The sequence below is a fragment of the Paroedura picta genome, chromosome 3 (assembly GCF_049243985.1).
Source record: "Paroedura picta isolate Pp20150507F chromosome 3, Ppicta_v3.0, whole genome shotgun sequence".
Taxonomy (NCBI): Eukaryota; Metazoa; Chordata; class Lepidosauria; order Squamata; family Gekkonidae; genus Paroedura; species Paroedura picta.
In genome coordinates this window covers 20,157,117-20,181,624 of record NC_135371.1, presented here as the reverse complement: position 1 = coordinate 20,181,624, position 24,508 = coordinate 20,157,117, and the positions used below count along the sequence as shown (strand labels likewise).

Sequence of the window (24,508 nt, the reverse complement as noted above, 5' to 3'; positions counted from 1 at the left end):
ATCATCCAAGATGATAAACCAATCATTCAGTGTCTTATAAATATATCCGTATTTATGCCGTTAGATAAATGCACAGAGGATGTGTATTGAGCTCCTATTCAACCCCTTTTTTAAATTTATTTGAAAACGTTTTACAAAATTCACTTATCAACAAAATAGAATGATTGCAACAGGAAACGGTCAGGGCAGGAAATTCAGAAAAGTGGGTTCCCATCAGCCACTTCAGCAATAGCCTCCAGAAACCAGACATCCCATCAAGAGTTTGCTCAGTAAACTGGCATTCAAAATCAGAAAAATTGCTACCAACAGTATCTTACAAAAACAAACCAACTCCATGAATGTACATTTAAAAATTCCCTGACACAATATAAACAGCTATATTCTATTGAAAATTAACATCTAAGCTTGCTTAAGACCATTTTGGGGGCATCAATACCTCTATAATGCACTACAGGCACATAACCAATGCCCAACCAGGGAGTAGACACAGAATCTCACATTATTCAGACTAAAGGTCAAACCTCCCAGAATTGTGGGAATAGGGTTGGTCCAAGCTACTCATAGATTGAGGTTCCTCAGATGTAATGACAGAAGAAACACTTTTCTTAGAATTCAGGGTTATAAATCTTGGGCTCCAACTATAAGAAGACATGGTGGCATCTGTGCCATAGGATTGCCAAGAGTTGGACATGACTGAATGGCTAACGTCATCATAATTAAATCTTGTGTAGCAATTAAGTTCAAATGCCATATTCATTCTCAAAGATAAGGAACCTGGGAGACACAGGTGGAAAACAGCCAAGCCCAAGATCTTGGTCTATAACTCAAGGACCCTCCGGGCTAAGTGGTCTCTCTCTCTCTCTTCAAATAAAAATGTAGAGAATACAGTGCAACAACTGGATAATATTGAAGCTGATATGAGAAAATGAATAAATAGACGTTTATAGATATTTATGGAATAATCTCAGTGTTAAATACTGGAGCCCTTCTATATGCCTGAAGGGCAATAATTCTTAAGTGGTTAATAGAATTTCTGTATTCATAAGATCGTTCTATCTTGACAGAAACTTTCTTTAATTAAAATTGGTTTGACTATAACTCAGTACCAGGAAGTTATTATGTCAGTTAGCTCTTAATCCCTGTGATAACTGTTGTTTTATAACCTGTATCAACAATAATTCTCTCTCTACAGTCAAACATAAAGCTAAGCTTTTTCTCTTGGCTTCATTGAATGCATTAATTGAATTTGGGGTTGGAGAAATTGGGTCCAAAAATTGGAATACTTCTGTTGAGAAGCAAGTAGAAACCTGCCAGTTTGTAGGGTTAACAGAAGGTGAAAGTAAAACCAGTAGGGAGCTATCCAAAACTGTGGTTTCTGAGCATGTCCATTTGCTGGATTCTGGAGGTCTCAGGAGTCTGTCCTGTCTCACAGTGGAGGAATTTTCATCTATGTTGGCTGCATTGGGACAGTATGTACAACCCTCAAGCTGTGAGTTAACCAAAACAAATATATTTCATGGTTCCTCAGTATTATGCAAATTGATCCCCTTCAATAAATCTAATAATAATAATAATAATAATAATAATAATAATAAGGGAAGACAGAATGCTCAGAGCAGCCTGTTGCTCTAGCTGTCTCTGCCTAATGAAGATTTTTAACTCTTTACTTACTGTTGCTATGACTTCAGCACTTGGAAGCTTACTATTATAGTGCTGTCTCTCATCCAACTTAATTGAAGTTGTTGATAAATAGCCACAACAGTGTCTGCAGTGAGTAGACACTGCTCTCCTACAATCTTTAACAGATCGTCTTTAGGGAATCCTCCCACATCTTCTTCCAAAGCCAAATCTAAATTAGTAGTTTTTGAATTAACAGCCAGGTGGCAGGCAGCTTCCTCCCTTCTTTTCCTCTTCTTTTGAGTTGTACATAGCTTGCAAAGATGTCATTTTGGTTTTTTAGCAAGTGCATTTTAAAACATGCATAACACTTTAATAAATGTCCTTGTAGGATAACGTCACGAAAACAAATGTTCTATCTCCCTAAATCAAGGTCAGTGGGGGAGTTCCTGGCTGGATGCACATCACACTGTTTTTGAAAGTTCTGCACTGGCTCCCAGATTCACTACTGAGCCCAATTCAAGGTGTTGGTGTTAATATATGAAGCTCTATATGGTTGGGCCTCAGTTATCTGAAGGAGCACCTTCTCTCATACAGACCTGCCTGAGCACTGAGCTCTCAAGGACAAGGCCTTCTTGTAGTTCTGCCTCTCAGAGATGCAGGAGGGCCTTTGTGATGGCGGCCCCCAGACTTTGGAACAGCCTCCCTCTGGAGATTCTTTGGGCACCTATATTACATTGGCTTTGGTGCCTTAAAATAGAGATCCCCAACCTGTGGGCGACATGTGGTCCGTCGACTAATTGGAGGTGGGCCGCGAAGGATGCCTTCTCCCCCCCCCCCGGCCCTTTGCTTCAATCCCCCCAGCCTTTTACAACACACTTTGGGTGTCATTGTCTCCCATCACTCCCAGATGGGACTATCTCGTTGCAGAGAAACAAGCTCAGGGTTCCCATTGATTTGTCATTGTCATGAGTTAAAATTTCCATGAAAATAAAATGTTCCTTATGTTCATTGTTGTGGCATGTCTGTATCTTATTTTGAAGGGATGTTTAAACATTACCACAGCGATCAGAGAGCGTTAGGGCAGTGGTTGAGAGTAGAGGAGTAAACTATCCCCCCCCACCGGGCCTCAGTAAAATTGTCAAGCGTTGAGTGGTCCCCAGTGATAAAAAGGTTGGGGACCACTGCCTTAAAACACACTGATTCACACAGGCCTTTAATGTTTAGCTTCTCTGGGTGTTATGCTGCTTGCAAGGGAAGGAGGGTGGGTGAGTAGATTATGTTGCGGATTCTATTTTAGATTATTTTCTATACCTTATTTTTTATTGTTGTGACCCATCCTGGGGCCTTTGGGAGAAGGGCGAGATTTTTTTTAGTCAGTGAGTTAATTGTACTTATATGCTGCTGCTCCTAGGCCTCCTATCACGTGGTGTCTAACAAAAACGTGTCCTGACAGTCTGGCAGATTTTTAAAACTGAGAAAATTTTGTTCAGCTTTCAGTACTAGAATTCAAGATTCATCTCTGGGATCGCTGTGCAATCCTGCATGGGAAGCTGTGCATAAGCAAGCCAGCCATGGAACATTCTGGAAGTCACTGGAGTATGAGATGCTATACCACCAGCAGCACCACCATTTTCCCCATCATTTCACCTCACCTCTCTCAACCCAGTTCTTTTGTTGTCACAGGACAGAGATGAATTGAAGCCTGCAATCTTTAGGAAGGGACAAATGAAAGAAAACTCACAAGACCTTTATTCCTCCCTTTTCTTCTCTCTCCCCCTCCCCATCATGTCCTGCTCTTTTCTTCCTTCTGTATTCTGTTCACTTCCATCACCACTTACCCTCTCCCCTCACCACTTACCCTCATACTAGGAGTAGGGGGACACAAATACAAGAAAAGGAGAAAGAACAAGTCCCAACTATTTGTCCATACAAGAAGATAGATTCATAGGGTTGCCAAATCCAGACGGGGAAATACCTGAAGTTTTGGGTGGTGGAGTCTTAGAAGGGTGGAGTTTGGGGAGGAGAGGGACCTCAGTGAGGTATAATGCCATAGAGTGGCCATTTTCTCCAGGAAACTTGTGTCTGTCACCTGGAGATCTGATGTAATAACCAGAGATCTCCAGCCACCGCCTGGAGGCTGGAAGCCCTATACATTCAACTTCCTAAGTTGTATGTCCTCCCAAAAGCCAGGTGGAGCAGCACTTTCCTACTGCACAAGGGAAGACATAGACCAAAAAAATGCATTGAAGCATAAATTTACCCATGACCTTGCAACGGTTTGGTTTTCACTGGAAGGCCACTTATATTGTGAGAATGGTGATTTGTGGAATATTTATGAATGAATTTTGTTTTTTGAGGGTTTGTAAAATGATATACTATACTAATCAACAAGGGATATATTTGAATTAGTTCAAGGATATACCAAAGGTTTGAAAATAGCAACAAACTCATTCTAAATGGCTGCCTAATCCAGAAATTAACCCCCCTATAGAAAATATTAATAAACTGTAAGTAGGTTGTATTTTGAGTGTTTGAAGTGAATCAAAATCATGGATTTTTGAGCTGAATCAAGAGGCTGACAAATTCAATTTGTAGAGTTCGTTGCGGTGTCCAACTTCTTTGCTGGAAAAAAGAATTAGAAAGAAAGTATTTAGATCACATTCTCCTCTAGAAAGCAATGTATGTAGCCAGCCGTACGAAACACTGATCAGATGTTAATAATAGATTATAAAGGATGAACAGCCTTTGGACATGTAATGTCTTCTCTCATTCTTCACTATGCTGAGAACTGATCATTCTGCTTAGGCATTCTGGGAGTCAGAGAGACATTAGTCAGTTATAATTTCCAGTAATTTCCAGTATTTGGCCAGGAGGTGGCAGCAACATACTGCATATTGAAGGACAATATTTTTCCCTTTTTGCTTACTTGTTCTCTCCTTTGCTCATTACACATACTGATTCGCTCTTCATTCTGACTGAGGGCAATGTTATAACCGATTTATAATTTAGTAAAGGTAAAAGTAAAGGTATCCCCTGTGCAAGCACCGGGTCATGTCTGACCCTTGGGGTGACGCCCTCCAGCGTTTTCATGGCAGGCTCAGTACGGGGTGGTTTGCCAGTGCCTTCCCCAGTCATTACTGTTTTACCCCCCAGCAAGCTGGGTACTCATTTTACCGACCTCGGAAGGATGGAACTCTGAGTCAACCTTGAGCCGGCTGCTGAGATCGAACTCCCAGCCTCAAAGTCAGAGCTTCAGACAGCATGTCAGTTGCCTTACCACCCTGCGCCACAAGAGGCTCTCTATAATTTAGTAGGACCACAAAATTATTTGGAGAAAGGTGTCTGTGGGTGGGGGGGGAGTCCCAAATCATACCAAGGCAGTGGGGATGCGGAAACTGAGCCCATGCTAAAGGAAAGGGCAAAGGAGCCTGGAAGGGGAAGAGTCAAGGGGTGGAAATTGTTGAGTAGTTGTGTCATCCTGGCCTTCAAGGGAGAGCATGAGGTGCAGTCCAAAATATTATCCCAATAAGCAGTTGAATCTATAACCTGCTCAGGAGGAGATGAAGAAGAGTTGGTTCTTATATGCCACTTTTTTCCTACCCGAAGAAGTCTCAAAGTGGCTTACAGTCGCCTTCCCTTTCCTCTCCCCACAACAGACACCCTGTGAGGGAGGTGAGGCTGAGAGAGCCCTGATATTACTGCTCAATCAGAACAGCTTTATCAGTGCTGTGGTGAGCCAAAGGTCATCCAGCTGGTTGCATGTGGGGGAGTGCAGAATCGAACCCGGCATGCCAGATTAGAAGTCCGCACTCCTAGCCACTACACCAAACTAGCTCTTTAATGGCCAAGGGTTTACTTGCAGGTATAATGAGTGGGACAGAAAATGAGTGTGAGTGTGAGAAATATCTACTGGATAAAAGCCAAGGAGGGAAAAATGTGATACATTTCTCTCAGAGCTGAAGAAGGCAAAGACACAAGGAAAATGTACACATGAGGCAGCCATCATAGAATCATAGAATCATAGAGTTGGAAGGGGCCATACAGGCCATCTAGTCCAACCCCCTGATTAACACAGGATCAGCCCTAAGCATCCTAAAGCATCCAAGAAAAGTGTGTATTGAACCTTTGCTTGAAGACTGCCAGTGAGGCTTGGGAAGGGCTATGGATAGGAGTGGTCCATGAGGCTGGGAGTTCAATCCCAGCAGCCGGCTCAAGGTTGACTCAGCCTTCCATCATTCCAAGGTCAGTAAAATGAGTACCCAGCTTGCTGGGGGGTCAATGGTAATGACTGGGGAAGGCACTGGCAAACCACCCCGTATTGAGTCTGCCATGAAAACGCTAGAGGGCGTCACCCCAAGGGTCAGACATGACTCGGTGCTTGCACCCTTTACTTTTATTTATTTATTTATTTATTTATTTATTTATTTATTTATCATACTTCTATACCACCCTCCCCGGAGGCTCAGGGCGGTTTACATTATAACAGAGAACAATACATAAAACAGTCTGTAGAACATGTATAACTGATAACTAATAATTGTAACCAAATAACAACACAGTATAACAGTAAACAATATAGTAATACAAACAGGTCCAGGGCTTATTGATGGGATTCTGAGGGGGGGGGGAGCAGGGGCCCTTGGTCGCTGATTGATTACGTCTGGTCTCGGCCAAATGCCTGGTGGAGGAGCTCCTTTTTGCAGGCCCTGCGGAACTGTTTAAGCTCCGTCAGGGCCCTGATCTCCTCTGGGAGCTCATTCCACCAGGTGGGGGCCAGAACAGAGAATGAAATAAATTAAGAAATGGTGTACACATCACTTAAAATATAACATGATATAGATCAATTGATTTTTGCCTGTCCTTTTTAACTACAGAGCTAAAATTTCATCAGAACTGTTGGGGTTGACGTAAAAAGTAACCACAAGCTTCTTGTTCAGGGACTAATTTTGAAAGCCGGCAACAGCATGTCTCTTCCTGTTACAAGATCAGCCATCTTTCTTTTCGGCAAAATCAAATAACTGGGAACTGGAGAGACTCACCGAGAACCAAACCTGCGGGTGGGACAATTGCTTAGAACTGTGTATTGCCAAAAAGGGTAATATTTCTGACTGGTTTTAGAATAAGTAGTTTTTATTTTTCACTGGTGCAACATTCCAGTAGAACCCAGGAACTGCTTAACTTCTGGGGAAACTGTTTTAATGATCATGTAATGAATCCAGGAGACAAAAACTGAAGACAATGTTCTGGTGTGTTATTATTGTTATTTATTATTGGACTTATATACAGCCCCTCTGGGCTAGCCTACTTGGAGCAGTTAACAATAAAATATAATTGAAACCAAACCAATAAAATAAAATAAACAACCCCAACTAACCACCCCCTCCCCCTGCCATGCAATGGCTGGAAAGGCCACTTCCCACCAAAGGTGGGGTTGGTTCGAGGGGGGAACTCGATTGATGTTCCTCCACTCAGCCTCAACCGAATGCCTGGCACAGGGGAAGTCAAGCTGCGGCCCTCCAGATGTCCATGGACTACAATTCCCATGAACCCCTGCATTTGCTGGCAGGGGTTCATTGGAATTGTAGTCCATGGACATCTGGAGGGCCGCAGCTTGACTACCCCTGGCCTGGCAGAAGAATTATGTCTTTCAGGCCCTGCAGAAGAATTATTATAAGAATTCTGATGGAAGACAGGATTAAAAATTAGTTAGTCTTCTTCCCTTTTTGGGAGGGAGGGGGTGTTTTTGGACAGAAATGTCAGCAGGCATAATGGTGAAAATGGTCAACAAAGTTAGGGGTTGCAAGTGTTAATACTTTTTAGAAGCCAGTGGGGGGCAGTATATCATTGAATTCTTGTAGCTTGCTTGAAAAGACTATCACAGCAGCCTCTTTAAATGCAGAGCTTTTATTCTCTGTAGTATCAAGGAACATGAATGTATAAATTTCACATGCGTTTTTGCTCATAGTAGCCATTTTTGTGTAATTTGAAGGGAAGCGTCATAACTCTCTTTCTACTATGGCTGGCAGATACTCACATCTGGTCCGACTCCATGTGTCTGAGGGGATTTCCTCCGTCCTTTTCCTTATTCCTCCAAAATGACAAACACAATCCATTGATACAAGAATTTTAAGAAACCATCCGATGTCAAAGTTGTCGTTTTTTTTTTCCAGAGGTCAAGGAAATGTCTAAACCAATATAATTATGTAAGGAATCGGGAATGTGACACAACCTTAACAAAGTCATTTTGAAATCATTTGACAGTAAATTTCCCTGTGACTTCCTAGCCTAGAGCACAGGAAAATCCTTTGCTTTCTAACCGGCGTTCTAGTCCATCCTGGTTTTGAAAATGTTAAGCACAAGCTGGGACTTGATGCAGCCTGATGGGCCCCTAACGGCTATGCCAAAGCCCTCACAACTGATGAAAGAGGCCACCGTCAAGAATTTGACATTAAATGTTGAATGGCATGCAGATCAACTCAGAGGAGAGTAAGAGCTGCCATTTACAGCAGGGGTAGTCAACCTGTGGTCCTCCAGATGTCCATGGACTACAATTCCCATGAGCCCCTGCCAGCAAATGCTGGCAGGGGCTCATGGGAATTGTAGTCCATGGACATCTGGAGGACCACAGGTTGACTATCCCTGATTTACAGGACCAGTGACAACCACCACATAGATCTATGGGGCTTTAAGATAGCTTTCATATGACCTGCAATTTAGCTCACATTGTTCCTGACAGCGTGTCACCCTGGAACTATCTGAATGAATGATATCAGTTTTCAAAGCACGAGAACTCTCATTTTCAAAGATAAAGGTAAAGGTAAAGGTAAAGGTATCCCCTGTGCAAGCACCGAGTCATGTCTGACCCTTGGGGTGACGCCCTCTAGCGTTTTCATGGCAGACTCAATACGGGGTGGTTTGCCAGTGCCTTCCCCAGTCATTACCGTTTACCCCCCAGCAAGCTGGGTACTCATTTTACCGACCTCGGAAGGATGGAAGGCTGAGTCAACCTTGAGCCGGCTGCTGGGATTGAACTCCCAGCCTCATGGGCAAAGCTTTCAGACGGCTGCCTTACCACTCTGCGCCACAAGAGGCTCTTCTCATTTTCAAAAGCAGTTGTTAAAAAAGAAACCTGAAACAAGTGTGCATACTTCAAAACATGTAAAACTATGGTGCAAGGGAACGCTAAGAATTTCAGGTGTTAGTATTTTTTTTAAATCACTCCAAATGTCTCTTTCCGTGCTGTTCCGGAATATTTCCACGTGTCTGTCTTGTCTTCGATGCTCTCTGTAGACAAGAGAGGGCAGGGTGTATAAAAGGCAAATACTATGTTTATCACCTTTGAAGAACTATATCCCCGTATATGAGCCAGGAATACTTTAATAATACTGCATATTTAATTTACAGACTTTGAGCAAACGTTGAGCCCAAGAATAATCAGATCCGTGTTGTCTGAGAATTGGATGTGTGGGAGGACTGTCAAAATAGTATCTGAAAGACCCAGGTTCAAATCCCCACCTGTGCCACGGAAGCACACTGTGTGATCTTGGGATCTCACCTTAACCTAACTCATAGCATGGTTCTGAATAAAAGAGAGGAGAATACTGAAAGCCATTTTGGTTCCCCATTGGAGAAAAATGTGGAATATTAATGAATTAAACAAATAACCCACAGACACACAGGAATTGCATGGACCTGGGGGGGGGACATAATGTGTGGTTATGTTTAGAATGTTGTCTGGAAGTAAAAAAAAAAAAATCTGACAAATGAAGGACACATGTAAAGGTAAAGGTATCCCCTGTGCAAGCACCGGGTCATGTCTGACCCTTGGGGTGATGCCCTCTAGCATTTTCTTGGCAAACTCAATATGGGGTGTTTGCCAGTGCCTTCCCCAGTCATTACCGTTTACCCCCCAGCAAGCTGGGTACTCATTTTACCGACCTCGGAAGGATGGAAGGCTGAGTCAACCTTGAGCTGGCTGCTGGGATTGAACTCCCAGCCTCATGGGCAGACAGCTTCAGACAGCATTTCTGCTGCCTTACCACCCTGCGCCACAATGTACTAACCTATAAAGAGCTGTTACCAGGGGATCAAATTATCTTGCTGTTCCCTTACTGAAGAGCTGATGATTCTAAACATGTTGGGAGGCACCGTGGTAGGCCATGTGTGCTAAGTAACATTCTGTTCCATATCAGCAAGGTCATTGAGACCACAAGTACCAAGTGCCCATGGACGATCACTAGTTTCCTTTGAACTTATAAGGGCATACAGATTAATATTTAATCCAGAGCATGTCTGATGCAAGAATACTTCCACTCTGCCATTCCATTGTGCAATGCAACAGACTTATTTCAGGACGATCAGGGCCTTCCATAGACAGCAGATCAACAAACCCTGTTTGGCCACCAGCTGTACGCTTAGCCATAAGATGGAAGCAATCCTATTTTTCTGAAAAGGTTGTGTTTTCAAATATATTCACACCTTATTCACAACTTGGGTGGATTCTTGAAAAGCATAAAGTGTAAAGTGGCATACTTAGAACAATAGTTTTGTTCCTAGACCACTCTTGACCACAGGCTACTGGCACCATTAGCCTAGGAGAGCCAGTTTGGTGCAGTGCTTAGGAGTGCGGACTTCTAATCTGGCATGCTGGGTTCGATTCTGCACTCCCCCGCATGCAACCAGCTGGGTGACCTTGGACTCTCCACGGCATTGATAAAACTGTTCTGACCGAGCAGTAAGATCAGGGCTCTCTCAGTCTCACCCACCTCACAGGGTGTCTGTTGTGGGGAGAGGAAAGGGAAGGTGACTGTAAGCTGCTTTGAGCCTCCTTCAGCTAGAGAAAAGCAGCATATAAGAACCAACTCTTCCTCTTCTTCTTCTATACCTACCTGTTCAATTTATTTCCCATTTTCCATCCTTGTCTCTCAAAGCCCCCCATCCAAAGGCTGCTTGGCATGAAAGAATGCTTCAAGGAGCGCTCACTAATCAAGAGGCCACAACACTGCATCACGTTGCGCCCTTAAGATGAAAAGTCTCCCTCCGTGGGGCAGAAATCTGCGCTATTCTATTGCAGGAAACAGATTGTGACAGTGGAGGGATTGCACGCATTAGCTTTGCAACTGAGATTTTTTAAAAAATGGGAATGTGCAACTATTTGCCGCTTCAGAAACGCCTACTCTAGTTTGCTTGATGCTGAGCTTTATGATTCCCTGCAGGTTAGCCAATATACGTTTGCTATGTGCAGTTACCGAGAGAAAAAAGCCGAGCCTCAAGAGCTGCTGCAGCTTGACGGATACACAGTGGACTACACAGACCCACAGCCAGGTAAACAAGACAGCTGACTGTTTGTTTGCTGAACAGTTATAGACCTCCTAATTACAGCTCCTTTCTCTTCCCATGCACTTCGATGCGAAGCTCTTACTGCAGGAGGGTGTCTTCTTAAATGATACCCTAGTGGGCCTTCTGGTGCTAGCCATATTATGTGATAAGTCCTAGTGATTTCTGTGCCGCATGCTTCCATGTAATTAATAAAATTGTCTAGGCCTTCCCATTGATAACAATCTATGAATTGTAGCCGTGGGCAATTGCTTGATTGCCAAAGCGGGTAGGGCCATCTTTCGTCCTCATCTGTCCCCAGGATGAGATCACCGATTCAGAGAAAAGAGAAGTGACACAGTTCTTTCTTCCAGCCTTGAACTGGTGAGCAATCTCTGAACGTTGGGCAGCAGAAGCCCTGTGCTTTGAGAGAAATAAGGAAAGAAAGATGCTTCTCTCTCGCAGTATCTCCTGCTATGGGGATTTTGGCAAGATGGCATTCTTTCCCGAATGGACAGTATACTTTCCTATTACTTAAAGACCATTGGGGAAGGGCTTAGCAGTCATAGTGGTGATGGAGACATGGGATGGGATGGGACCAGAGCAGTGCACTAAAGTTGGTGAAGTGGTAGGGATAAAGCTTCCGTGAACAACCCAAGGCATCAGTTAACAGGGTGACGAGGTAAATCTCAAACCTGAAACCTGAACTGTGGTGCCTTTGTAGGGTTTGGATAGGAACCTTTAAGAGGTGCCGTTAGCTTTGACCCAACAACCTCACAACTTGGGCGATAGGACATTGAACATCTTCATTAAGCACTAGCAAATGCTTGGCAAGGAGAAGCCACAGCTCTACATGGTTTGAGGGGCCAAGGCTTGGAGCCAGATTGGTCTCACCCAGAAAACCAAGAACGTACAGATAGAGGAGTCCTGATCTTCTCCATCCCATTAAGCACCTGCACTGCAAAAACAGGTATGGAGAATGTAACTGCCCTTGACCATTGCAGATAGACTGAGTGTTCCTTAATAATAGTTGACCCGACTTAATTGACCCAACAAATACTGTCAACACACCTCCTTCTTTGTCTGCCTGCAAACAGTGTTTTGCTTCCAGACTCTAACAATGTTATAACTCTGGAATAAGAGTCGTTTTGTTTCTGTAAAGTGTTTTAGAACCATAGACGGCCAATGAGCTTTGTCGTTGTTTGACATCCTGGCTGAATTTCTTTATGAATCAAGGCCATTTCCCCCAGAATTCCACCTTTTGTGCTCACTGGCCAAGCAAAAGCCACCTGGCTCATTAGAAGAGGCTTTGAGAAGGGGGTCAAAAGCTGCAGCAGGGAAGAGGAGGTAGATAAGTATCACAGCACAAATAGGATTCATAGGTTCATATTATCTAGGTAGCAAACAGCACATGGGTCCCTCTTCATTTTTAAAAAAAATTCTGTATGCTGTCATAGATAATGCAATTGAAATACAAATAGCGTTGGGGAAATGTATACACCAGTGGTCCCCAACCTGCGGCCCGCGGCCCGGTGCCGGGCCTCAAAGGCCATGGCACCGGGCCGCGGCTCCCTCTCCCCGCCCCCCCTCCCGCAGTAAAAAACTTCCCAGGCCGCAAGCTTGCGGCCCGGGAAGCTTCTTACTGCGGGAGGCGGGGAGAGGGAATCAGGGCCGGGCCATAAGGATATGTTAAAAAAAAATGAAATTGATCCAGCACGCTTGTGACATTTGATCTCATCTGTACATCTCGACCATGAATACTGTGTCTGCTCATGCTGCTGTTCCAATTATTATTATTATTTTTAAACATTCTTCAGGTTTGGAGGGCGGCAGAGCATTTTTCAATGCAGTGAAAGAAGGAGACACTGTGATTTTTGCAAGCGATGATGAGCAAGATCGTATCCTGTGGGTTCAAGCCATGTACCGAGCTACCGGACAGTCCCACAAACCTGTGCCACCCACTCAAGTTCAGAAGCTCAATGCTAAAGGAGGAAATGTACCCCAGCTAGATGCCCCCATCTCTCAATTTTGTAAGTAAAACACATTAGTAGAAGCAGAAGATTTGTTTTCAAAAGGTTGCTTCATGTGCAGGGGGAAATGAACCTTTAAAATAATTTTCCATTGGTATGCTTTTACATTTTGAGAATTTTTTTGCAGTAAAGTGAGAAACAGATCCTTTGGGGGAGCTGTCAGGAAAGTATAAAATGCAATACTTGATGGACATTGATGCGGAGATGAAATTGCAGAGGGTTACAAGTAATTTCAGGAGGATGGGCTGGCACTGTGTGCGATACAACGCCCAACTTCACACTGCTGTTGCACCTCATTCCTCTTCTCCACTTTCCACATCTTCTGGGAAAAGTAACTAGAGGAGCCATGCTCAGTCCCATAGAAAATCACTCTTGTGCACTGCAATGCAGAGCTAATCTACAGTCTGTTAAACATTGTTATTTTAACCTAAGGGGGCACAGACTCGTACTTCCAGCTTGCTCCCCAGGAAAAGAGAAAGAGAGAGGAGTTTTCCAATGAGCTGCCAAACATTGCTTTTATAAGAAGCAAATCTATAGAAAATGCATAAATTCAGGGGCACCTGCTATGCCCTTAAAATTAGCTGTAGGTCTTGAAGGGTTAAACTTTCCCTTAATTGTTTTTCCAACCGTTAGATCAAATTCCTGGTGACACTTGCGTGTCTGTAGAAGAACTGATTTCCACCAATAGCCATGAATCTGAGTTAAAATATGACCTTTCATTTATTAAAGTTTTGGATCTTTAGCTGCGTGTCTGTCTCGGCTGTTTAGTTAGTTTAGTTAGTTACTTGATTTATTATATGTAACCCATCCCAAGCCCTTAGGTGGCCTGAGACAAGATAACCAAGTTGATAGATTTTTCACTACTTGGGTTTATTTCCCCGTTTTCCACAGAGTAGATCTATCAAAATGTGTATTTGAGGGAGAAAGAGACAGTATCTTTTTTTCCACATGTTTGCATAGCTTGGACTCTGACCCATGTTTCATTATTATTGCCCATGTATTCTGTATAATTTTACTACATCTATAGTAGCCTTGGGATAGGTTTTTTCTCTTGTATTGTATTCATTCTTATTGCCCAGCAAAGCTTGATTTTTCATTTCCGTATGAATGAAAACATGGCATGGTGCAGGTTGCTTGAAGGGTTTTCATTTCATGTTTTCCCTTCTGCTACCGAAATAGGGAGAGTTGATTTAAGTGGCAGTTTGACTGGCTGAAATGCTTCAGCACTTGAGCCTTGTGATGGCATGTTGCACCCAACTCCCCACCCTCAACCCCTGTCCTTTAGGAACAAATAATGGAAAAACAGGTTTAAGAGCAGCCCGTGTTCATGATTTGAATTATATGACACTCATGTGACATAGGTAAGGTAAGTAGCAGCATACATTTCTAAACTGTTTGTTTTCAGACACTACAGAGCAGTTGGGTGTCTTCTACTTTGCTTTGTCAGTGCTGAGGGGGCTATTCTAAGAGTACATCAGATGATTTTTTTTTCCTCTTTGCTTAACCCAAAGATTGTGTTGGTCCCATCTCTGGCACCCATGTGTTCTGTCTTTACAAAGCTGGACGTGATGTTTGGAGGTTAATGCAATTACCAAGGGGCTGTAACTATGAGACTGTAACGCAAGTGACCTAATTTGGCTTCAGTTGACTCTATGCCTCGTGCAATGCCTTCGGTTGATCTCCAGACCAAGTTTTAGTCTCTCTTCCAAAAAGAGGTTTTGGGAGTTATCACAGACATTTGTTGGACTTCCCAAACATACATCTTTTGAGATTATTAAAGAATGTCCGTTTCCTTTGAGAATACCAAATTTGAGACATACAAATGTTCTAGCTCCTGGGAGTCTCCATGATCAAAGGCCTGAACTTCCATACTTGTCCTGCTGCCCTCTTTTTCTCCCCCTCATCCCTTTCCACTGTTGCTTAACTTTAGAAATTGAGTCATACCAGGGGGGAAGGGGGGGTACGATCCACCAGTCATAAAATGGGACAGTGGGATAACTAGATGAGTTCCATTGCACTAGATTGCACCATTACTTGGGGAGCAACTAAGCATAATACAGAATGTGATCCCGTACACACAGCCCAACTTTCTACTAAATCCCAGACTGAAAGTCTATCCCCAACTTTCAGTCTGGTATTTAGTAAGTATGTGTGAATCAGACCTCGAGGCAAAAAAGGAAGACACAAGCATGTCATGTAGATAGAGTTGCCAGGACTGGCCTGGAAGCCAGCAATAAATCAAGAGGCAGGGGCATTGGGTAGTGGTTTAACATCACTCCCAGCATAACCCAGATATGATTTCATGCCTCTCTGGGAATTGGCTAAAACTCTATGGTAAGCCAATTTCTATAGATACAAGACATCATTTTATTTTGTTATTTGTTTATTGTTACAGTTATTTGCTGCTCTCTCTCCAGAGATTCTGGCTTTTTGAGCTGACAGGCTTTAAACAAAATATATTTTTCTTCTACCTGGCAACCTTACACTCAGCTTATGCATATACTATGCATTATCTCTGAGTGAATACAACATGTGGTAACTGCTCACTTCCTCACCTAGATATACGGTGCCTAATGATCTGGTTCCCCAAATTCTAACTCTGAAACAGTATGCTCAGCATTCACTTCCCCAAAGGTGAACAGTTGTTGATACTTGTTAAGAGGAATAAGATGTACATTGTAGGATAGGAGTTATGTGGCCATTTCCCCCCACTTCCTGAGTTGGCAAGTTAATTCTTCTGGACAGAAGAAAGGGAGCTGGAAGAAATGTAGAGACCAAAATGGACTTTTCCACATTTTCCATCTTGCCATAATAGCACACAAGATATCCAGAATGGGATTACATTCCTGAAACTTGCCTTTACTCGAGTGTCACGAGGTATGACAACAAATTGGAAAGGGAAGATGGAGGCAACCCTTTTATGCATTCCCATGTCTTCTGGCTTCCTCTTTGTTGTCTTATAAAGTGACAGAAAATGTCTTCTGGCTTCCTCTTTGTTGTCTTATAAAGTGACAGAAATTAACAAGAAGAAGAAGAAGAGTTGGTTCTTATATGCCGCTTTTCCCTACCCGAAGGAGGCTCAAAGCGGCTTACAGTCGCCTTCCCATTCCTCTCCCCATAACAGACACCCTGTGGGGTGGGTGAGGCTGAGAGAGCCCTGATATCACTGCCCGGTCAGAGCAGTTTTATCAGTGCCGTGGCGAGCCCAAGGTCACCCAGCTGGTTGCATGTGGGGGAGCGCAGAATCGAACCTGGCATGCCAGATTAGAAGTCTGCACTCCTAACCACTACACCAAACCGGTGTACTTTGTTGGCTTTAAAGGTTGGACTAAAACGTTCCCCCTACAAGACAGTTTGTGAAGGTTAAAGAATGCAGAATTTTAACGACCTGATTAAGTGCAAGTTACTAATTGGTAACTTGTATGGCTGTAGGTAGCTGCAAACCTAACACTAGAGGATGCTAGAGGTAACCATGAATCTGGTAAGTGGAAAATCTACCAAGAGGTAAAGATGATCAGCTTCCTTTCCTTATCTTGCGACTGAGTGCACAAGGATGGAATGTGCTGAAATCAAGGTCTTGCAAACGCTTAACATGTGCACAGGCCTTGTTGCCTCAACCCATGCATCTCTGCTGCTTTTTGTGCTCACCAGAATCCGAGTAAGGTTGGGCTGTGAAGGGTCATGCTTTAATGCCTGCGTATTTGCATTTACCCCTGTCTCAGAATACCAAGCTCTTTCTTTTTTCTAAAATAAAAATAACAGTGGGCAATAAAGTCATCTATGCACTGAGAATATCAAAAACGAGTCCTTTTTATGCACACATGGTGATGACGGTCAAGTATTCCAGTTCAATAAAGCAACTCATGCCTTTCCAATACAAATCAAGTATTGCATTTTAAAGGTGTCTTGTTTTCTTGCTTGCCTGCCAAAAGGTAAGGAGTGTCATGAAATGTATGTTCTTGCGCCTTTAGCTTGCATATTCTTTTTATTTACGTTTCCTTGCTCACAGTAGAAGGTAGTTCTCAGAACATGGAAGACTTGTAAAGAAAATACACATTATAAGCAATTTTTAGTAGTCTAAAAATTTTGTTAAAGACTTATGTATAATAAGTTGCCTAAAGATGGCAGGACTGCTTTGTGTTACCAATCAAGGGGGGAAAACACTCCGGTCTTATGATGAAGCTGTCTGTAAAATAGAAACTTGAGAACAACACACTTTAGAGTTGGGAAATTTAGGAATAATACTCAATTTATATGGTTCCCACCTAATTGGAATTAGCAAATGTAAACTTTATATGGTGATCTACTTCCCATTTGTTAGCTGGCTTCCAACTTTGAATGAAACAGATAGCTCTTTAAAAAAAAATGGAGTGTATTTTGTGTGCATTTTCAATGCAGAAAACAATAGATCCTGCTATTCATCAGTTTTAAAAGTTTCACAATCCCTTTTTATGGGTGACTGGTACTTTTTTGCTCTTTTTTTTCTGCTTCTATAAAATAATTAATTTAGAATTTTTATCTTGTATCTGCTCTCTGCAAAAAGAAAACAAAAATTCCAAAGCCCCAAATTCCAAAGCCTTTTGCTCTTCAGTGCTAAAAGGATGCAATATATTTAAGTTTTCTGAAATGGCCACTTGTCTGGGGATATTAACTTTTGTCCATTCTGTATTATCACTGGTACACTATCCAGCACGCACACTCGCATACACACAAACACAATAACACAGGTTTCATTTTTTTTTCAATTATTTTTAAAGTTCTTTTAAACATGAAAGATTGTTCAGTAATTGTTTCACACATCACTTGTGGTTTCCCTTTTTGTTGTTCTGCATTTCAGTTTCTTTTGAAGTTTTGTTCTATTTAATGATGTTGATCATATCATGTGCAAAAGATCTGGCTGTTCCTTTTGAGAAGTTGTGATTATTTGTTTCACCCTTTATATATATATTATATATATTGATATGGATAGGTTTATTGAGCATCATAAGAAATTTTCAGCTGTTAAGTGTTGTTGTTTGTTCTTATATTCTTTTAAGTTTTTTCCCCCTTTTTTTGGTTAATTTTCTGATTTTTTTTGTTTCATTCTTTGCTTGAACCCAAGTACTCTAGCTGCTAGGTTAGAACTCCTGTCTGCTTTCCTGAGCCTTGTTGCTAGTCTTTATGTTATTCTGGTTTGTTCCTTCTTACCCTGCTAACTTCTAGCTGGACTCAAGGGTAAGTGCTTCCCTGTAGCTAGCACAGCTCAGATAATCAAGAGTCGATTATCTGACACATGCAATGTGCTTTTTTTTTCCTCTTAAATCTTTCTCATGTTTAGATTTTGTAGTACAACTTTCCATATTATTTTCCTGAATTTAGGTTTGAAATGTAAGCTTCCATACTGAAATTAGGATGCATGTGATGTTTGCATAATTGCCTTCTCTCCCTGGCTTTCATATTGGCATCAACTGATCCTCTTAGTAAAAGCCAACCATTAACGTTGCCTATTTTTTTTTTCATCCCAAGGTTGTAAATATGAATTAACATCACAATGAGACTGTAACTATTACCTTTATTTTCTTTCATGGAATTGACATCTAGTTTTGACTGCTTTAATGCCTGACAATAGATCATTCTGCACTTTGCCAATCTACCGTTCTTTTCTTTTGGTTCTTTTTTTTTGGGGGGGGGGAGGGTGTTTGGGGGTTTTTTCCCCCTTCAATGAATCGTATGGTATAGTGCACCAGCAGAATGGTGTTAACCCTGGACATGCCCAAGAATAGAAAGGTGGGGTAGTAAGTCCAATGAGAGAAGGTACAATATGTTGAAGGAGAAACATTAACACTTAATAATAAAGAATTCCCTGGGGTGCAAGCATGAACCCTTGTTGTTTGGCAGCATCCAAATATCTATAAGTTAAATGTGGGTTGGGGGGGATGGTAATCATTCAAACAAAACTTCTTTTTTGTCTCCATGTTTACCTACATATTGCTTGCACGTATATATCTATATACACATCATATAGCAGAGAGATACAATAAGTTTGTCACAATAGGGTTTCTTTCTTTATCCCATCCTTGCCTTCCCGCCTTCCTATTCCACCACCCAGAAAACCCATTAAAAATTAACATATGGCACGTGATCACAAATGATAACAAAGCAAGCCATTTAAAAATGTAAAAAAAAAAACTAAAGCTTTTAGATCACCTATTGATTACTTTTTTCCCTATAAAATATTGGGTTTTAAAAGAAAGACAAGCTGGATCTTTTTGAATAAAAAAAATATTTCCCCCCCCCCTCCATGTTAATTCTTAACGTCATGCTCTGCTTTACTAAATTTTTGTTCAAGTTTTAAAAGCGGTTCCTTAAACACATGGTGAGTGCACCTTTACATAAGAGGGAATTACAGCTATGAATGGTCACGAGAGCTGGCAAATATGTGTCTGGAGTATTCTGAATGCAATAAATGATGGGGCAGGTGGATTCATACCTCCTGACCATAAGATAATACTCCTTTTTTTTTCATTTCTTTCCTTCCATATCCTGGATACCAGGCAGAATTTCTTCACCACTTCTAGCATTTTTTTTAATTCTTTTTTTTTAATTTATTCAATTTTTGTTTGTTTTAAGTTGGTGGGGGAGGTCTGAAGAGGATCAGATTGGCAGTAGATCATAGTCTTTTGGTAGTAAATCTGGATTTTGCTTCTTTTTTAAAGAAAAGAAAGAAAGACTGAATGAATTCTGGTCTGACAGCATTATTTGTCTTTGGCATTAGAATGCATTGCTATCTTAGTTTTCTTTTCAATGATTTGTGTGCTTTTAGTTGCTTCAGTCTATATTTATCTCTCATGAGAATACTGCTCTGTTTTCTTGTATTGTCAACTTGCACATGCTACATTACAGGAATGCAGTATTAAAATACAAATTCAGTTTTCACTTTTTTTTTTTTTGCATGACCTTTAAAATATACTGTAAATCACTTGTCTCTTTAAAAAAAAGCAATGCAAAATATATTTTCCCCTAATTAGTTAATTCAAAATGTTTCAAAATGTGGCAAATAGCATACTTTCTATCTTTAAAAAGTCTATTTATTCACTGGACTGTTTAGTTTCTTTAGATACAGTTAAACTCTTACCCATGGAATACTAAAATACCATTCTCGTTTTAATATTTTTTAGTGATTTACAGTTTAAACGCATTATTGAAGAGAAACGTTTAAAAAAAAAGGATTAAAGAAAGATGTTTGTTGATGTTGCAGGGAGTAAAATGATGTAAAGAATGGTCAGTTTTATAACGAGTCATTGAACTAAAGCCAAAAAAGGGTCTTAGTCCTGTGTGAAAGTTTACTCAAGTGCGTAGTCCTGTATTAATTGATCAGGCTGGCTTCAGACCAGAGGCAAGATTACGGCACACTCTCAAACAGAAAGAGAGACTGCAGTATTCCTATAATTAGATTTTGTACCAAATGCCGACATAAGCAATGAGGCAGTCTTTTAGACCCATGCAGTATGTTGCTGAGGGTTTGTTTTTCTCTTCCCCTCTCTCTCAAAAAGCCTAGAGTGGGCTTGTCCTTGTTAGACACTTTCCTGTGATGTTTTGTTAAGCAAGTAAGTTATTTTCGGTGTATCTGTTCAAATTTAAACCTAGAAGGTTACAAAGAAGCATAGCAATGCTTCCAAGCATGCAGTCAACTGTGTGTACGAGAGACTTGGTATAGCCCGCAGTCCCTTTTGCCCTCTTATCCACTGTTGTGCAGAGCTGAAGAAGAGTTAAGAGAGAGAAAGAGAGGGAGAGAGAGAGAGAAGAAAAGGAAACTTGCCACGCTAGCCTGACTGTGCCAATAAAGCATCTTCTAGAAATATCTGTAAATGAATAGCTGCCATCAATCATTGTCATTCCTTTATTTCATGTCTACTGATGAGGTTGACTAGTGTCATTGTTTGTTACTGTCCAAACCATAACTTCATTCGTGTAACGTCAAGCAGATATGACAAGTACACATTTTCCAGATGAATAAAATACAAAGTCACCTTTTAATTTACAATTGGATAGTTGGGGGTGGGGGGGGAATAAACAAATCTGTTCTAAAAACGTACTTGGATGCTCATTTTCCTTTCAAGTTAAACCAGAGCTAACTCGTTCCCCTTGTACAAAATCAATAAATCCAGGATCAAATGGTAGAATTTCCCTGCTGTAGCCTTTTTTTAAATAGGAAACATTATGGCATTTCTGCACTTATTTATGGGGCATCATCCAAGAAACTGGTAAGAAAAAAAATTAAAAAGAGAAAGATTAAGATATTGCTATCTCCTTTAGTTAATACATTTCAAACACAAAGTGATCTTCATACAATCAACCTTATAGGACTGGAAGGAGTTTTTTTTTTCTTCTTATTTTGCAAAACTGTGTCTTCCTTATACCAGTGTAACTTTTCACACATTCCCAGCATATATAAAAAATATCATTAACAACAGTAAAGAATTATTATGACAGTTGTTAACCCCGCTATTAACAGGATTCTCCAGAGATTTGTGAATGCACGCTCTGGTGGAGGGGCAAATGTTCCCTTCTGGTGGCAACCCCTCTGCACCTAATTGACGGGCACTCAAGTCGGCCTGTCAGTCTTTGGGGGAAGCTTTTGAGATGCAATAGAGATGGAGAAAGCGGGAGACCCAAGATCAGCCCTTAGATCTTAGCCAATATCTTTTTAAAAATGTTTAAATGCAAACACCCCCAAAAGGAGGAATGTTTAATAAGAAGCATTATACTATGAAAAAAACAGCTGAAAAGAAGTCAATATTGCATGTGATGCCCATCTCCTGTTACTGATCTTTGCGAGCACAGCTTTCAATGAAATTCTAATGCTGAATACATGAACACAGTGGAATGCATGAACACACTGGAATGCCTATTTTTATGTATATGGCTAAAAAGATCTCAGGATTTTAGAATCAATACATTTGCCTAGGACCGGTGATTAATTTAAGATATTTAGCATTTATTTGTATATCTTGGTAAGGGCCTAGCACTGCCTAATTATTATATTTGATAATTGGTTAAAATCTTTAACAGATGACACAGAATGCGTTTTAATACAGTTTGTGATAATTGCATTGAAACCATTCGTTCCATATGTAGCTGTGGGTCTGTAATTTAACTTATAGCAGAAGGCAAGGTGGAAGGAACAATAGATTTAGATACCATGCTTTGCTTTTCCTAGACAGTGAAATGTTTTAGTGCAAGTAATGTCTGTATTTCTGCCCCAGCCAAATCAACACTTGCTAAAAATGGAAACCAATCAAAACCCCTGAAACAGCTTGTGGGTACATTTATTTTATAGGGTGTTTAAAAAAGATAGTATTGCCAATGTAGGATACTAATTAATATTTTGCTCTCTGATATAGATGCTAGATACTCCAAAAACAGTACAGTCAGGGAGTGCAGCTATTTAAATTATATTTGGATACCTAATATGCAGTATAATCCGGTTCCAAAACAATCTCCAGTTCAAACCATGTTTGATTTTTATTCATGGCCTACACCAATGTGGACCGTTCTCTCTATTTTTGCCCTCGTATCTAAGAGAGCAAACTATGCTCCTTCAACATTGCTGTGTTCCAGGCCATCATTATCTATATAATAATGATCATAACGTATTGATTGCATACATAATAATCAGTGAACATTATTTGGGCTCACTGCAAAAGAATTTCTTTAAAATTGCAAGGGCCAGCACTCTTTGCAAGTAGCTCAGGCTAATTGTCCCTTTTTAGTCATTTCAAATGTAAATACCATTTATAGTCTCAAGGTCAATGCAACAGAGGGATGCAGATAGGACCAGTTTACATTTACTAGCCGTTCAAATGAGGGCCAAATTCAGCTACACAGGGACCTCTGTATAAGACCAGTATCAATGCATAGATACTGCGGATTTGGAAAATCTCCCAGCAGCTCTGGAAAAGGCTACATGAGATCAAGCCATTTGCAGTGATTGTATAAACAGATTGTTGAACTAAATATGGAGGCACTGGTTCACATTTTGCGAGTCATTTTGCAGATGAAATCTCAACACTCCACCACAACCTCCCCCCAACCTTAGATACAGAAAGTGAACTAGAGGCCTCTTGGCCATCTTTGGAGAAAACTCTGAGTAACTTCACACTGACTGAAGTGGAAAGGATGCTAGCAACAGCGAGGCCAGCCACATGCCCACTACACCCTTGCCCATCCTAGCTCTTAAAAAACAGCTGACATAAGGATAAAGGGCCCCCCTCCGGGAGATAATCAATAGATCTCTCACAACAGGACAATTCCCGGAGGGATTGAAAGAGTCTGAGGTACATCCACTGCTGGAAAAAAAACATCTCTAGATCCGCGAGAGCCTAACAACTACAGGCTTTCTGGGGAAGATGGTAGAAAGGGCTGTTGCAAACCAACTAAAACGGCATATATGGAAGAAGCTTCAGTCCTAGACCCATCCCAGTCAGGTTTCTGGCCTGGCCATGGGATAGTGCTAGCCACTCTGACTGATGACCACTGTCGCCAGTTGGACCGAGGCGAGTAGGCACTGCTGATATTATTAGACCTTTCAGCAGCATTCAACACAGTCGATCATAAGCTTCTAGCTCGTTGCCTCATCGATGCCAGAATACGAGGCACAGCCCTTCAATGGCTGATCTCCTTCCTCCGGGTTCGTGGACAGAGGGTTGCAATAGGAGAGAGAATATCAGACCACCGATAACTTACTTGCGGAGTCCCACAAGGAGTGGTCCTTTCTCCTATCCTATTCAACATTTTCATGCGCCCTCTCGCACAACTGGTACGGTTTGGACTGGATTGTCATTAATATGCAGATGACACCCAGCTCTTCCTCCTCATGGATGGCCACCCTGACTCTCCCCCAGAAGCATAAGCCAGCTGCCTGGAAGCAGTGACAAGATGGCTCATGCAGAGTCATCTGAAGATCAATCCTTCAAAGACGGAGGTCCTGTGGCTGGGTAGGAAGAGCCCATATGAAGAAGCACATCTGCCTACTCTAGATGGTGTGCAGCTCTCTACAGCTCACTCCACCAGGAATCTGGGCATGATTCTCTCACAATGGAAGCCCAGGTCGCAAAGGTAGCTCGGCTGGCATTTTATCACCTCCACCAAGCCAAGCTACTAGCGCCCTACCTGGCTCCGGAACACCTAGCCACTATTGGGAAACCTTTCCAGGGCCATCAAGAAAGCCTGGCATAAAGCCTTGCAAGAGCCAACACCTTGAATCCGATTCAGAACTTGGCCGGTAACCAGTACAGCTGCTGTAGATCAGGTCTAATATGGGCTCTCTATGGAGTCCTGGTGAGGACCTGAGCAGCTGCATTTTGTACGAGCTATAATTTCTAGTGCCATGTCAAGGGTAGACCCAGATTGTGAGAGTTACAGTAATCTAGCCCGGAGGTGACCATTGCATGGATCACTGTGGTCAAGTGTTCTGAGGACACTAGTAGCTTCACTTGGTGTAGATGGAAAAACACTTTTCAAGCTGTTCTTCTGACCCATATCTCCGTAGAGGAAGAGTTGGT

General features: G+C 41.7%; 1 protein-coding gene across 22 annotated transcripts in view; it reads left to right on the top strand.

Moving 5' to 3' along the window:
* CADPS (calcium dependent secretion activator) overlaps positions 1–24,508 on the top strand; it is a 438,674-nt gene that overhangs the window by 233,664 nt on the left and 180,502 nt on the right. For all 22 annotated transcript variants that reach the window (XM_077325020.1, XM_077325018.1, XM_077325022.1 and 19 more), the window contains exons 11-12: positions 10,836–10,944; positions 12,753–12,965. In XM_077325020.1, coding sequence (XP_077181135.1) covers positions 10,836–10,944; positions 12,753–12,965 — 322 coding nt within the window. The remainder of the gene's footprint in view (positions 1–10,835; positions 10,945–12,752; positions 12,966–24,508) is intronic.